This window comes from Sander vitreus, chromosome 1 (genome assembly GCF_031162955.1).
Source record: "Sander vitreus isolate 19-12246 chromosome 1, sanVit1, whole genome shotgun sequence".
NCBI classification, from domain to species: Eukaryota; Metazoa; Chordata; class Actinopteri; order Perciformes; family Percidae; genus Sander; species Sander vitreus.
In genome coordinates this window covers 13,407,351-13,423,805 of record NC_135855.1, presented here as the reverse complement: position 1 = coordinate 13,423,805, position 16,455 = coordinate 13,407,351, and the positions used below count along the sequence as shown (strand labels likewise).

General features: G+C 41.7%; 1 protein-coding gene across 1 annotated transcript in view; it reads left to right on the top strand.

Annotated features, from left to right (window-relative positions):
* Positions 1-16,455, top strand: part of znf609b (zinc finger protein 609b) — a 79,838-nt gene that overhangs the window by 59,953 nt on the left and 3,430 nt on the right. The window contains 5 exon segments of the mRNA XM_078271324.1: positions 6,811-6,898; positions 9,215-10,397; positions 10,399-11,685; positions 11,807-12,176; positions 14,356-14,730. Of these exon segments, the coding sequence (XP_078127450.1) occupies positions 6,811-6,898; positions 9,215-10,397; positions 10,399-11,685; positions 11,807-12,176; positions 14,356-14,730 (3,303 nt within the window).

The following is a 16,455-nucleotide window of genomic DNA, read 5'->3' as shown; positions in this document are numbered from 1 at the left end:
GGCTGCGGTGTTGTGGTCTACTCCCACTGTAAGAGTAAACGTACCGATTTTATTTTTTGTGGAGGGAGAAACTGCTGCATGCGGTTGATAATTCTGCGACGATGTGGACAGCATACCAATGCTCCCTTCCTTTTGCCTCTCAGTGGTATGAGAGAATTGACCTTCTCACAGGCTGTTATTCTTGTCAGTGAGAGTGACTTTGCACTTTTACCTCTTATGAACCGGAATGCAGCCTGAACTTTTCAGACAGTGCTCCCTTTAATGCTCTAAGATTCAAAAGAAAACCCATCAACCATACTGTAGTTCCATTTCCTTGTCACTGGTAAACCTTTACTTTATTACCAAGATGTGGACTTTTTATGGTATGTTCATCAGTGTTTTATTTCTTGGCTTTTTCTTTGTAATACTTTTTGCAAAAGTGCCCTAAGGTGTAGTTATTTTTACAATTAACTCTTGAAACGATAAAAACACTTGCAAATGACAAGGTAGTACAAAATGTAAACCATATTTTGGTGTTTAATTTTTACCTCTGTACTTAAAATGTCCTTAAACATTTTCTTTTTGACAAAATGAACCAAAACACTGACCATGTGACTGGGTGATCTTACAGTAGGTAGATAATAATGAGAATAAATATGGAACAACATTTAAATAATACCCTCTAAACTAAAAAAAAAACAAAACCAGGTTTGAATTGAAATCGAACACTATTACTAAGCAATAGGGGTGATTCAAGCTCTACCGATTCAAAATCGATTCATAGAATTCCAAAAATCGAATATTTTTTTTAATTGTATGTCTACTGTAATCACATGGGAAAAGTAACTACATGTAAATCGTTTTTTGGAATCGAGAATCGTTTCCGAATCGAATCTTGAGCCTGAAAATCGATATTGAATCGTGACATTTTCTGAATCGTGCACCCCTACTAAGCAACTAACAAAATATATATTGTATTACCTATTCATCTACCAATTCTATTCTAGATTAAGTTTTAATTTATCGTTTGTCAGAAAATGTCAGAAAATTGTTTGTTTTTTTAAAAAGCAATCGCAAGTTCTCCTTTCTGCCCTCACTGCACACAGATTAAAGGTTGAAGACGACAGTTGGCGTTTGAAAGTCAACTGAAAGCAGTTGTGAAACCAAACCAAACTTCTTACAGAAATGAACAGTAATGAGGAAACTTGATTTACAAAAGTGTCTACAAACTGTTACATTGGTCCTCATGCAACATTACGTCACCTTAAGGAGTACAACTCAGGAATGAATCTAGTAAGCATATACATGGAGTTCACAAGAGTTCAAATGAGTTATTAGCGAATATAGCGAATTACATGACCGTAATAATTAACAGTAATTAACAATCACTTAGAATGTTGAATTAGCAACATGATAGCCACAGACATGCTTGGCTTAGCATTTAACTGATGCATAGAACAACTAAACTAACAAATACATATAAACAATTTACAAAACCGCTGTAACAGTAGATTACCTACAGATAATGGGATAAGAGCATTTGGGGAGTAGAGAAATGATTCCTGTCAATATTTGCTTTGTCACAGATCTGATAAAGTAGTGGATGATGTAACGGTAGCCGTTAAATTGCGATGGAACTTTAGCCAGTAGTAGTTGCTATAGCAACATAATGTTCAACTGAAACCAACTGCTGGTGTAAAACCATTTGTTTTGTACAACCAACAGTCGAAAACCCCCAATATATTTAGTTAAATATCAAATGAGACAAAACAGAAAATCCATTTGAGAAACCGGAACTGGCAGAATTTTAAATCAAAGTAGTTGCTGATTAATCTTGTGTCGATCAACTAATTAGCTAATGGACAAATCATTCTATCTCTACAGTGTGACTTTCACTTGCAAATGAACATAATACTAAAATACTACAAGCACTACATTTCGCTATATCACCAGCATCTCCATTGCTGAAAGTGACTCGTAGCATTTTGTCCTAAATTCCTGTCTGCCCAGGATTTAGGATAAGGTCAGGTTTAGGACTTTGTATTCTGACACTGACATAACCGGACAAGCTTGGCTTCATTTTAGGCACCACGAGTGCAGAAACACTCTTAAAATGGACTGTTGGGAACATGCTCAGACAGTTGAATGCTCAAACGCTTCATTTATCAATGTTATAGTTATTGCTCATGGCAGCACCCGGCTATCTTTTGTCTTCTCTCCGTAATGAATGCTGACACTACTTTTCTCATTGTTCTCACTTTCTCGTCTACATACAACCTTGATATGAGTGGTGCTTTAGTGCAGATAAAATGGGGATATGAAAAGAGCCGTTTTCTAGCAGCATACAAAGTAACACCTGTCAATAATACTTAAGTGTCTGAAGGTGTACAAGAGGTGTTAATTGCAAGTGCTGGCAATTGAGTATTTTCTTTAATCATGACTTGCCTTGTTTTAATCAGACACATTTACAAGACACATAGAAACCGTTACTGTGATATTTGCGAGAACCGTCAAACCCAGGCATTACACAGAAGTGATCTTCCATTTTCAAAGATAACAAAGGCATTTTGACAAGGTCAGTCAGTGAAAATGCCATTAACCCCACTGAATTCCTGTTGAGTTGAAGCAGAGCAGAGGTCAGCCAATGAACTCCTGGCCCTCACCAGCAGCAGAGGACCTGATATTCTGGCCCCGCTGCAACCTAATGAAATGTGTTAAGGGGGGGGGGGTAGTAGTCACCCATGCAGCAGACAAACCTACTCCTGACTTAATTTGTCCCCTCTTGTTCAAGTAATTCTATACGAGTGCGCGGTGGAGTTTGGTGCATAAGGCGGTCTGCCATTTGTTGTTCGACAGCATTGAAAGGAAATGACTGGTAAAATTACAGGCCAAATCCTCTCAGTAACGTGGGCTTCACTCAGCTGTCATGAGTGACCCTAATAAGGCTGACACAAAGGGGGTGGTTGAGGGGGAACTGGGATTGCTCTAAATCCGTCCGTTTCTTCCCCAGAAACAAATGTAATGAGTAAAGAGGGAGATCGTGGCTCACACAAACACTGAAATGCAACTTCCTTGTGTGTGTGTAAACAAATAATCATGCATGGAAAGTCTTCTCAGTTTCTTGTGTAATTTGCTTTCTGCCACAGCGAAATTTGTTTGAGTTGTTTTGTCAAGGGCTTTCCATGTTTAGACAAGGCGTTGACATCTTTGCCCCGACAGCTTGAAAATGATTCCAATGATGAAAGTGTGCGGATAAATTTAAATGGCTTTCAGCATTGAAACTTAATCTTTTTTGCATACCCTTGAGCATAGTTCTTTGATATTGCCAAGACATTCCATGAATTAACACACACACACACCCCCCCCAAGTCAAGGGACTTTATTAAGTAGTCCAGTGAAAACAATGTGTTGTAAATTATGTGAAATACCACAGTGTGAGTCTAAAGTAGATTCCGCATAGAAGCAGCCTAATGGATGTGCAATCAACATATCAGTTCATTGTTTAATAAGTCAGTATCGTCACAATGATTCTGAAGTTGCTTTATGACGAACAAGCTACAATTTTGATAAGAAAATATGTCTACTTTTGTACGTAGGAGGGTAGAACTGATTGTTGGACTTCACTTTGCTCAGAAAGAATTATCTCCAGTAAATAATCAGTACCATATGAAGAGTCAAGTAGAATTGACAGTATTGCAACAATGATGTAAAAATAGTTTTCTGCCAATAATCCAGGTTTTTTTTTTCACACTTTTTAAAAATGAAACTGTGTGGTTTGGAAATGTAATGCCAGCAAGTGAAAACCCCTTTCCCTTAAGCCAGAGATGAGGAATATGATATGATAACTTGGTTCGTCGTTTCCAGTTTCTGTAAACTATACAGCATATAAACTCTGAAAGCCTTGAACAGCATGCATTTAGCTTGCCTTCCTAAAACAAATTAATTAAACACGAAGTGCTGCGACATTTTGAGTCAGAAACTATTTCTTGTTTGTTTTTTAGCGCCATTCCCGTTTGAGTTAAGAAGCATACCCATTCCTTTGAATATCCTTGACATGTCCCACATAACGTTGAAGGGACTACTTTATTAGCATTCACAGAAAGTATTGCAGAGGCAGAGATCTGAGGTGACCCAGAAGCCAAGAACCACTCTGACTGGATTATAGAGCTCTTTGGTTTCAACATGGGAGGGGGGCCAGCAGGACACCACACAAAAAAACATGTGCATAGAGTCTAGAAAAAGGCATGTCAACGAATAAAGAAGTAAAGAAATTAATGAAGTGAAAATGGAGCTATTGGCCTATAATGTTTTCTGTAGCCTATTTGTCAGTGATGATGGATGTGTATTTCCATTGCTGCCCTATCCATGTGCTGGTACATTTCCAGCATGGTTTATCCAAATATACAGTAGTAGTTAGGCTACATTTTATACGGTGCTTAATGATTTAAGGTGTTTACTCACCTTTTGCCACTGATAACACAAATTATTTCTGGCCATTCATTCAACAGCTTATTTGGAGTGTAAATGCTAAATAAGATTTATGGCCATTTAATCACTGCACATGTTCTCATCACGTTCACATTTTACGAAGCAAAATGTTTGCAACCCAGCAGTGGGGGGCTGCTTTTCACCAGCAGACACGTGAGAGTTGTAGTTGAGGGGAAATACAGGGAACTTCCTAAGGAAAACCCGATACAAAGATTTATGTTCCAACAGGACAGTGATCTGTATCAAACAGCCAAATGGTATGACGAGGTAAATATTCTCAGCTGAAAAGCAAATAAGGCTATTTCTCAAAATGTTGAAGTATTTCTTTAAGAAACTGTGATTAGTACTGGTACCATAAACACTAAAATTCCATCCATGCCTATTTGTTGTCACAGCTACTGAAAGCGAGGAGTCTAATTTAAAATCATTAAGACTTTTAACAACTCACGGTATAATTTCTAAACCCCCTCGCAAGAGAAAGCAGGGAAGACCCCTGCACATCATGAAAGACGACTCATTCATTTGCCCTGCCTTGATTTACGTCCTGCCACAACCAGCTGCCAGAGCCATTTTGTGTTTGGAGAGCTAAAGGGGGCGGGCTGTTGAAGGCGTTTAAGAAAAGGTCTGTGTTCTTTTAATGTGACAGAACTCTGAACTCGAGAACCTCTCCTCAACGACATTTGCAGTTGACTCTAGCCTTGACCGAGTACTCATGTTTTCAGGCCATAGAGTGAAGGAAGAGACTTGTGGCCAAGTGTCAGCAGGTTCCTGTAAACATATATAAATGCTTTATACACTCGCTGCTTTATGTCGGAGGCAGCAAGAGAAAAATGAGGTCTGAGCTGTGACTTGTGTGTGGGAGGGAAAAATATTGTAAGCTGGGGATGGTTATACCATTGAAAAGAGGAAACGAGTGTGAGGGTGACGGAGAGAGGGAAAACAGGGTGAGCAAGAGCAGTTTCCTAAGCTAATAAAATGTTCGGAGGGACGGAAGCTGCCCGCCAGCATTCCTGTGCCATTAGATAAGTTGGCTCACTGCAGCCTCCAGTTTCTCTGCAGTGCTGAAGTGGCAAGCTGAGGTCACCACCAGGGAGTGAGGGGGATGGTGGGGGCAATAAATTCAGAATGTTTTTGTGCACGGTCGTTGCTCCTAATCCTCTGAAGCTGTTTGGTTGATGATTTACTTTTGAATCTACGTGCATGAATTGCAAATTATTATTTGTCTGCCTCTACCATGCTGTCCACTCCGTGCTATGATTTTTGCACTAACATGAGTTTACTGCAGTTAAATGTGTTAAAAAGGGTTTTAGATTTGATTATTGCTATATTGCTGTTCTATACCACTTGTACTGCACTTTTGTATGGCCAAGATTTGAACTGCTTGTTGTTCAGAATTGTCTTTTTATTGGCAAAAATCAATAAAATGTGTTAAACAGAAAAAAGGGTTTTAGTATAGTGATCTTGTACAAATATGCATACATACATACATACATGCATACATTCTAATGACAAGCTGTTGCCAGACGAACAGTATTTGGTTTCTTAAGGAGAACCCTACATAGTCATGTGATCGTCTGGAACAAATTTTAGATTTTAATTGGGAGGTCAGGTATCGCACTGCAGGTCGGATTGTGTAGCTCATGCCGAGTGGTACCAAATTCACACGAGCCAAATGGCAACGCAGACGCGTCTAAGTGTGACAGATTGCAGCAATACCAGAGAAGTCAAGGAGCTTCTCTTGTACGCTCAGTTACAGTCTGTCAAACTGAACCATTCATGTTGAATTGGTTTAACCCATGAGCTTGTTTGTTTTTAAGAAGCTGTAGTAGTAGATCCATATTCTCCCCAAAGTAGTACATTTCTGGGCTGCAAAGTGAGATAGAAAAAAAGGAGTTGCCTCCAAATGAATCTCCTTCAGGGAAATCTTCTGCGCTGTGAGATGGCTTATTCAAATGAAAAAGGCTGTTCAGCGAGTATTCCCCGATAACCCCCGTGTGATCATACTTAGTGAGACCTTCCGCCAGTATCTCATACAGGTTCTACAACACTGACTGCAGTCAAGTCTGTTCGAGTCAATTTGAAGATATCAGTCAGTCTTGGCCCTACAGCTTTACCGTGTGAAGATTAAAAAAGCTTCTTTGACTTGTATAACTGTCTTGCATGCGACACCCTTCAGCAAAGACACATTGATGTAGCAGCAACGATGCACTTTTTGCTCACATAGTACAGGCAGTATATAATATATTAATCTCCCTGTAAAACATACTCATATTTTGTTCTGTGTAATTTGCATTATTGTCATAGTTGACACAAAATAATGGCCTCTGTTTTCTTATCCCACAGGCATGCTGGTGGTTAATGTTACTTGGAGAAACAAGACATACGTGGGCACCTTGTTGGACTGTACACGGCATGACTGGGCTCCCCCCAGGTAGGAAGCGCTTCCCCGTTTGGTTTTTATTTGAACTGGAGAAAGCGTATAGTGATATTTAAATATGCATCATCTAATCTGCACTTGTTCTATTAATGTTACATCATTGTCTGGTGTTGTTTAAACTAAAGCTACACGCACTGATTTTGCATTGTGTCTGCACTTAAGAATTTACTGTCACACATGGTAGTTGTAAACGTCAAGGTAGAAAAAAAAAAGCTCCCGGTTCCATCAGTCGTTGATGCAGTCCCTCTATCCAAGCTGCACTTGGTTTCTTAACCTTTTCATATTCTGTGTGATATGAATCTGCTGTAGTAGCATCAGCTCAAGGATATACGGCATCGTGCACTAACATGCTTGTGCAGCTGGACCTTCCAAGTACGCTTTAGCCTTTATCCGGAGTCTGAGGGAAAAGGATTCATTGTCAAATGGCTGATGTCCTAGGAGGAAGAAGTGGAAATAGAAAGCTACTCTAACAAGCCAGCTTGCAGAATCTAATCATTGGACTAATAGCTTTTCCTCAACACTGTATAACATACTCTATCACAAAGGCTGCAATTTCTTAGATCATAATATGTGGGCGGTAGCTTAAGGTGTTTGTAATTTCTGGGTATTTGCCTTTGTTATGCAAAATACGCAGGTTGTGTAAAGTGCATTGTCATGCACTTGCTTTGATTTAGAGCACCTGCACCAAATCTAAATGTTAATATAAATCTATATTTGTAATGCATGGTCAAGTGCCATAGAAAAAAAAAAACAACAAGATTAAAGCAGCGCTAATAAAAAAACAAGGAGGGGCTGTATAACACTAATGTATCACAATGTTCACTAAGTGCAGTTTGCACAGTAAGTGAGGTTTGCTGAGTTGTATTTGCACCAAAATAGTCTTACAGTTTGCTGCACGACTACATTAGGGACACACCATGAATAATTCAGAAAGCTTTCAACGGACTGAATATAAACTTGGGCTTGTAATGAGTCTAAATTCCTCTACCACTGCCAGACTACGGATGTATTCACATCCCCTGCTGGGGTTGAAATTGTTTGGAGAGGCTTGTAGAGGAAGCTGTGAGTCATACCAGCCCGGTGTCTCTCTTTGTCACAGATTGCTAACCTTCAGTGCTGTGCAGAAAAATAATTACATTACTGTTATGGAGAGATAAAGCCAAACTGCTATTTTAAGTATTTGAATGACTATCGTAGAATTAAAATGGACTCTATGTTTTGATTACAAAGCAGCTAGAATGTTCACTGCTTTCTTTTCAAATGATGTATACATGCTTTTGAGTTGTCATGTGGCTTTGGTTACACCTCTTTCACACCAATGACCAGGGTCGGGGACCAGGTTTATCTGACCCGTGTTTAACCCTTCTTTGTCAATTCAAACCAAGCCAGTCAGCACAGGTTGATCCCTGTTGATGACAATTTAGATAAGACCAGGGTCACAACCCAGGAGCAATGCATACCAATTAGCTCAGGTGTTGGAAATGGGCCGGGGTTACACGTCATATTCAGTGGACAGCGAAGTTGTCACATACTCCAGTCCAGCTGTACTAGTGTTTTGACGGCTACTTGAATTCCTCATTGTACAGTATATATTAGAATATCACAATAAACAGTTAATTTCAACATAAAAAAAAATACTGAACTGGTTTGGCTTGTAATATGATTACTTCATTTCAAACATAACCTTTCAAAATCAAAACACAACCCTAGACTTGATAGTTTCGGAGGGTTTACTTCTGCAGCAGCAATGTATGGTATGCAAACACAAACAAATGTGTCAGTGTTGTCACATGTAACATTATAGACCTATTCAGTGGCTTTCTTATCCAGTTTTTAAGCACAGAGAAGAATGCAATATATTTGTACTGCTGGACTGTGGTTGTAGCATTCAGACAGCAGCATAAGTATCAGCAATAATGTCTTCAAACGCTTAGCTATGAAGGCATTTCAAGAGCATTAGAGTTGCCAAAAAGGGACCTTTTCTTCTTTTTACCTCGACAATCAAATGTTTTTCTTTTGTGTGGTTATCGAGCAGATAATGATAGGTAACTGCTATTTACACAGTAGCTGTGATACACATCTGGACCTTCCAGATACAAGTGTATTTAATAAAAGATCACTTGTCACATCTTAATACATAAGTGTACTCTCCATTACACTTTAAACAGTTTAGTGCACCAATGATGATGTAGAGTAAAGAAAATACAAATTTTACTTTTATCTTTGTAGCATTAAGATCAAGTTTACACACAACTTGTTTTGAAATCAACCATCACTAATTTTTAAACATGATTTTTGCCACTACTGCAGGTTTTGTGAATCCCCTACAAGCGATCTAGAGATGAGAAATGGCCGTGGTCGAGGCAAGCGAATGAGACCGAATAGCAACACCCCTATCACCGAGAACAGTAACTCCTCAGACAACAAGGGCACCAACAACAACAAGACGCGTGCTGCCTCTAACAGCAAGGGCAGAAGGGGCAGCCAGACGCCATCAGAGCGCCGTACCCCGCCTAACAACACCACAGAGGATATCAAGGCCAGTCCCTCCTCAGCTGGAAAACGCAAGACCAAACCAGCCTCGGACATGGAACCCAATTCCAGCTCCGAGGACACCAAAGGCAACAAACGTATGCGTACAAATTCCAACAGTGGAGGGGTGGGACCAACAGGTCTCCCTATTCCTTCTATTAAGACTGAGCCACTTCCACCTCCCCTCGATCGCAGCTGCCCCTCTCCAGTTCTCATTGACTGCCCGCACCCTAACTGCAACAAAAAGTACAAGCACATCAATGGTCTCAAGTACCACCAAGCCCGCGCTCACAATGATGATGACATTAAGTTGGAAATAGATGGAGAGAGTGAATATGGAGAGGACTCAACTCTCCACCCTGAACCAGGGAACTGTAATGGAGCCTCTATCTCTCAGAAAGGATGTTTGTCTCCAGCACGTTCAGTTACTCCAAAAGGCAGGAACTTTGATGCACAAAGTCCTTCACCATCTCCTGGCAAGTTTGGTTCAAAGCAGAGTAAAAAGAAAATTGCTGAGGCAGATCCAGAGGTGGGAGGTACTCCGACAGACGGGTGTGAAGATGGGCCATGCCTTACTGATGAGGCCAGTAATGATGGCATAGATGATAAGAGAGGATCAGACAAGTCTAAAAAGGCTGGCACAAAGGCTGATAAAATGCCCCAGAAAAACATGAAGTCACCACGGTCCGTTGGCCCTGGCTCGACAGCGTCCCAGCAGATGTACCCTTTTCCTCCTGGAAACCCAAATTGTTCCCCGGGGCTTACCCCAATGATACAAGGGATTCCCAAGAGTCCCCAAATGAAGGGCGGCACACAGCCTAAACCCCCTGTCATCGGAGATTCTGCCTCAAGTAGCTCCAAAGACAAGAAAAAGAAAGACAAGAAGAAAAAAGATGGTGGGAAGGAGGCTGACAGCCCCAAGCCTCCGGGAAAGGGAGGGAAACAGGAGGACGGAAAGCTGATCATACTCTGAACCTTCTGATCAAGGCAATAAGGGGGAAGGACTCCTCAATGGTTCCTCGGATCCTCATCAGAGTCGTTTGGCCAGTATCAAGGCTGAGGCTGACAAAATTTACAGCTTTTCTGACAATGCCCCTAGCCCATCCATTGGTGTAGCCAGTCGGATAGACGGCAGTGGGATGCCACAGCCTCTCACGCCACTTCACGTAGTGAACCAGAATGGTGCGGACAACTCTTCAGTCAAAACCAATAGCCCAGCGTATTCAGACATTTCAGATGCTGGTGAGGATGGTGAAGGAAAAATAGAAGGCGTGAAAGTCAGGACAGAGGACCAAGGCATCAGGGAAAGTGTCAAAAAAGCACTCTTTCCAAACCCAACACCCAACAAAGATTCCCCGTACTATCCTGGCTATGAGACGTATTACTCGCCCAATTACGTAAACCCCAGTCCTGGTGGGCCCAATCCAGGAACGCCAGTGGCTGAAGGTCAGGTTAAGATCAAAAGGGAAGAGGACCAGGACCAAGTTGAGGAAAAAGTCAAGGTTGAGGTTCATGAAGACCGCAAACCTGACATCATTGCTCCTGGCCAGCAGCAGCAGCAGCAGCAGCAGCAGCAGCAGCAGCAGCAGCAGCAGCAGCAGCAGCAGCAGCAGCAGCAGCAGCAGCAGCAACAGCAGCAGCAGCAGCAGCAACAACAGCAGCAGCAGCAGCAGCAACAGCAGCAGCAACAACAACAACAACAGCAGCAACAACAACAACAGCAGCAGCAACCCTCAGTTATCCAACAGCGATCCAACATGTACATGCAACCTCTTTACTACAACCAGTATGCTTATGTGCCCCCATATGCATACCATCCCGATCAAGCCTACCATAACCACTTAATGAACACCAACCCAGCCTACCGGCAACAGTACGAGGAGCGGCAGCGACAGATGGCTGAACAGCACCGTGCTGAGAAGAAGTCCGACATAGCCCTAAAAGAACGAGAAGCCTCCATGAAGGAGGAGTGGAAACAAAAGAGCCCGATGCCGCCAAGCCTCTCCAAAGCACCAAGTCAGTCAGACCTTGGAAAGACGCCGCAGCCCCCAAGCAAATCCAGGGACTCACCCTCTGAGCCCTCCTCCAAATCACTTGGAAGCCTAAAGGGGGAGGACCCAAAGTCCCAGCAAGCTGAGGGGCTAAAGATGAAGCTGACTGAAGGGGGCCACCATGGAAAGGAAGACTCCAAGCAAGCACTGGAGTCCAGAGGTCAAGCAGGGATGGAGCAGGCCATGTGGTACAGACAGGTAAACACCAATCTAGAACAACAGTGTTAGAATGTATGCTTGTGAATCTATTGTGAGAATGTTTTAGAGTTCTGTCAACATGTAGATGCTGATTTGTGCTGACCTTCTCTCCCGTGTTCAGCAGTACCCCGAGAGCCAGAAACCCCAAGCAGAAGACGAACACCAGCAACAACCACCTCGATGGAAAGATGAAAGGGACAGAGAACGGGAACGGGATCGTAAATTAAAGGATGACAGGCCCAGGCCCAAGGACAGTCAAAGTGGGCCCAAGGAGGACGGCAAAGATGGTAGTGATCCCAGAATCACTTCTGAGGACCACCGGGCCATGAGCAAAGACTCTCGTTCTAATCCACACATGCAGTTCTCATCACCACTAGCACAGCACCAAGGCTACATGCCCTACATGCATGGTTACCCCTATGGACAAGGCTATGACCCCAACCACCCTGGATACAGGGGCATGCCCGCAGTCATGATGCCGAATTACCCAGGTATGACATTTCATTAACTCCAAATATGTGTAAATATTAATCATTCATTTGATTTGGTGACGTTTGTAAGCTAAAGTCAGCCAGTTTGTAATCTTCTTTTGGCTAGTGAGTTTAATCATTAATTTGGTACAAGTCATCAGTAGTTCCTGTGGTTTCTTTGGGTCAAACACATGCCAGACTAAAATCAGCACTGATTTAGAATGGTGTTTTAAGCTGTTGACCCTACCTGTGTACTATGGCTTTTAAATTAGATGGGAAGGCAACATAGTCAATGTGGCTTTAATGATTTGTTTTGAAAACACAATGGCTCTAAGGATTTGTAAGTACAGCCTTAGATTGTCTGTTGTACCAGTACCAGTCTCCGTAGGATCTCAGAGTGCGTTTGTGATAATTTCATTCACAACTGACTACCTTTCTGCACAAAAACTCAGTTTGCAGCTTGTATTGTATTGTTTCACTAGAAATTATTGTAATCGTTTGATGGAGCATGGGGGCAAAACGCAGCATGGGAGTAATCTAGTTAGAGAGATCAAATCAATCAAGGACTGATTTTCTGGTTCTGTGTGGTTCTAAATATGATTAGAGGAAAAGTATACATAACATACACTAGAAAATCCTTCCATTCTTAAGTTTTGTTGCAGAAATACTGAAGGAGTTGGGAAAATCCACAAATTCCTGAAATGGTCTGATACAGTATGTAGCCCAGGGAATATATTATATGTGTTAGAGCTCTCAGTCTTCCTCTATAATACCATTTGAATTGCATAGTCTGTTATTAATATGTACTACACTACTCAGGCTTATGCATTGTCACTGCCACTATAAGCATATGGTTGTTGTTACACGTTCTGTCCACTAGAGGGACTTCCAACATCAGCCTGGCCTTGAAGGGGATCTACGTCATGGCGCATTGCATTCCTGGCACACCGCTCTCTGTTTACTATCATTTTCCACCACTAGCACACAGCATCAAACACAAATCAACAGAGAACTCTAATGAAACATTATCTAACAAGTGTATTGAAGCAGCTCTGTTGTAATGGCTAGCGTTTCTCGGTTAGCACAATGACATCATGTTAGAAAGCACAGCCGAAACGATGTGTCATAAACTAAGTAACAAAAGTGTTAGCCTCGATGCTAACGGCATCGATAACTAAGCCAAACGGTGCTGCCAGTACTATTTGAGTGATTTATTAGCAACCTGTTTCTTGCAGATTGTCACATTACTGAGAATACAGCTATTAGAAGGTAATATATGAAGTCAAAGTTAACTCTGACAGCTGTAGGGCGCCGCTAACATTAACTTTAGCTGTCTCCATGAAGCTCCCAGCTAAGCTAACGTTACTATAACTCACGACGCAGTTAGGAAACAAGAACAAGCTAGCTAACTATTGATAACAAGCATTTTGGCTCGGTGGATGTCAATTTTAAAGTCATGTTAAAACTATTTCCCTGCCGCAGCCTGTCACTCCCCCCTGTACTAACGTTACTCGGTACATAACGTTAGCTCACAATGCCTTGTGTTTCTCACTCCCGTAAGTTATTGTTCATCAGACATGAGAAGAGGAAGATTAGCTAATGTTAACCAACCTATTTATAAAAAAAAAAAAATCACATTCGAATAGTAATTACAGCATTCGAATAGTATTGATTTTTTTTTTACTATTCGAATTATATTCGACTTTCGGAATTCGCTCCAACAGCCCTAATATGTGTATACTAAATGTGAGAGAAATAAATGCTTATGTTTTTATCACACCACCATGGCTTGTGATTCACCACCAGATGAAGAGGCAACCATACTATTGATAGCTCACACAGAGAAAAATGCTGGTCTTAAGCCAACTTCTGTAAATCAAATAAAAACACCCCATTGGGCTCAATGTGGTCAACCACATTGCAATATTTACAGTGTGATCAGAAATGATCCCATGTAGAGCAAATATGCGGGTACTGTTCCGTTAAACTGTCAGTACCTGGATACAACTTCATTTAGTAGATGCTGTGACATTTTGTCCAGAAGTCAAAATGGACTGGTTGGTGACCAGAAATCAATTGTGTTGACTATTCAGCTTGATTGATGTAAGCATTAATGAAGAGTAGTCAATCATCAATTGTCACATTTTTTTATTCCACATAAACCCAATTTTGAACCATCAATATTCTTCATCACTCTTAGGTTCGTACCTTCCTGGAGGCTATCCGTTTTCTCCATATGGCAATAAAATGGCCGGAGCCGAGGAAGGCGGTGACAAATCTCGCGCTAGCCCTACTGTCACCAAAACGGCAGCGGACTCCAAAGCCCTGGATATCCTGCATCAGCACGCCAGCCAATACAAGAGCAAATCCCCCACAGTGGGTGACAAGCCACCTCATGAGAGGGAAAGGGAGCAGGACAGAGGAGCTGGTGGAGACAGAGATCGGGAAAGGGAGAGGGAAAGAGAAAGAGACATGGACCGACCACGCTCCTCACCCTCCCAGCGCATCATGCCCTCGCACCACCACCTGGGATACCCCCTGCTCTCAGGGCAATACGACCTGTCCTACGCCACAGGTCAGTCAGTCGTTCTATCTCGCTGTTTGATAATAGATTCACCGCACTAAATGTTATTTACATACTTAAGAAGGTACTATACATGCAAAGTATATTAATGCCTGTTACCTAAATTTTAAAAAAAAGGCCCACAATTCAGAATATTTACTGTAAGTAGATGCAGACTGTTACATTTTGGCAGATGACCAATCAGCAATCTAAATTCAGAACCTAAATAGGAAATATCACTGATAGCCATACATTTTACAACTCACCATAGGTCTCTCCTCATCAGCTATTGTTGCCAGCCAACAAGCAGCAACCCCCTCCCTCTACCCGCCACCACGGAGGTGAGAACGATAAGACCCCCCCCCCCTTAGTTGGAGAGACACTCGAAAGACTGACAATAAAACAAAACACAACCCTACAGATACACAAACTGATAGCAGTGTTTGCGAACCTGACAAATGCAGGTGGCAGACTTGCTTCACATGCAACTCTAGTTAGCTAGTATACTTAGGTTATGAGTACTGGCACAGATGATAACAGTTGGTTTCATTGTCCTGGTTTATTTCATTTGAAGTGGAAACCCCCCCCTGCTCTCTACTCTTTCCTCACAACATTTATGTTGCAGACTCAGAGGCGGCAACCTGTAAAAAAAAAAAACCCGATCCTGGCCAAACAAAGCCCTCAGTACTCTGCTGCAATCTAGTACAATATGCAGTGCAGCATTTAGCCCCTCAGCTCATCCATCCTAAGTAGGTCCTCTGAGGACAAATGGATCATAGTGTTGATAATAGAGATGTGGAATCAGCCCTCCAAGACACTGAGCCGGAGCAGCCTGCACTGCCCTCTGGTGGCAGCTCTTTGAAATGAGAACTGAGTCATTTGATAAATAAATGCATGGCGTTGATTCAACTTTGTGGTCAATTTTGGAGGATGGCGTTTGTGGTGCTTTTAAACTGTATTGCAATCAACAGAGAGTTGGATTCTATCATTTAGCCTACCTTCATTGATATGAATGGGGGAGGACAAAATAATAGAAACACATCTAGATTTCCCACCGTGGTCAGAAAACACAAAGCAGTTTCTCTCACTATGACTCTAGAGTCGGTACTCGCTCTGAAGCTAGTCGCCGTCACTCTCTCACTTCTCCCCCCACACACACACACACACACACACACACACACACGTGCCGGCTCGACGCATACACCAGCGCACAAGTATAAACACCAGGCCACTTACGTAGGCTACGGCGAAAGCTGTAAAACGGCCTTTAATTTCAGTTAGGTGTACCTAATAAACTGGCAACTGAGTGTAGGCTGCAGGTCTAACACATTAAAATGAACAGCCCCCAGTGGTGAAAGTATTCATACTTTTACTTAGAAATACCACCAAAAATACTGCATTACAAGTAAACGTCCTCTACTCTTACTTAAGTAAAGGTACAGTAGTATTATCAGCAGTGTTGGGCAAGTTACTTTTAAAAAGTAATAGAGTTACAGTTACTAGTTACTTCTTCCAAAAAGTAACTAAATTAGTTATTCAGTTACAAATTACGAAAGTAACTAGTTACTTCAGAAAGTAACCATTGCGTTACTTTCAAGTACATTTTTAAATGCTCAAATGTGACCCCACCTCCACCTACCCCTCTTTAATGGAACTTAAAATGCATGTGCACGTTCAATTAATTATGATAAATCTGAATATTATAATGAAATGGACACTTAATACAATGCATTATTA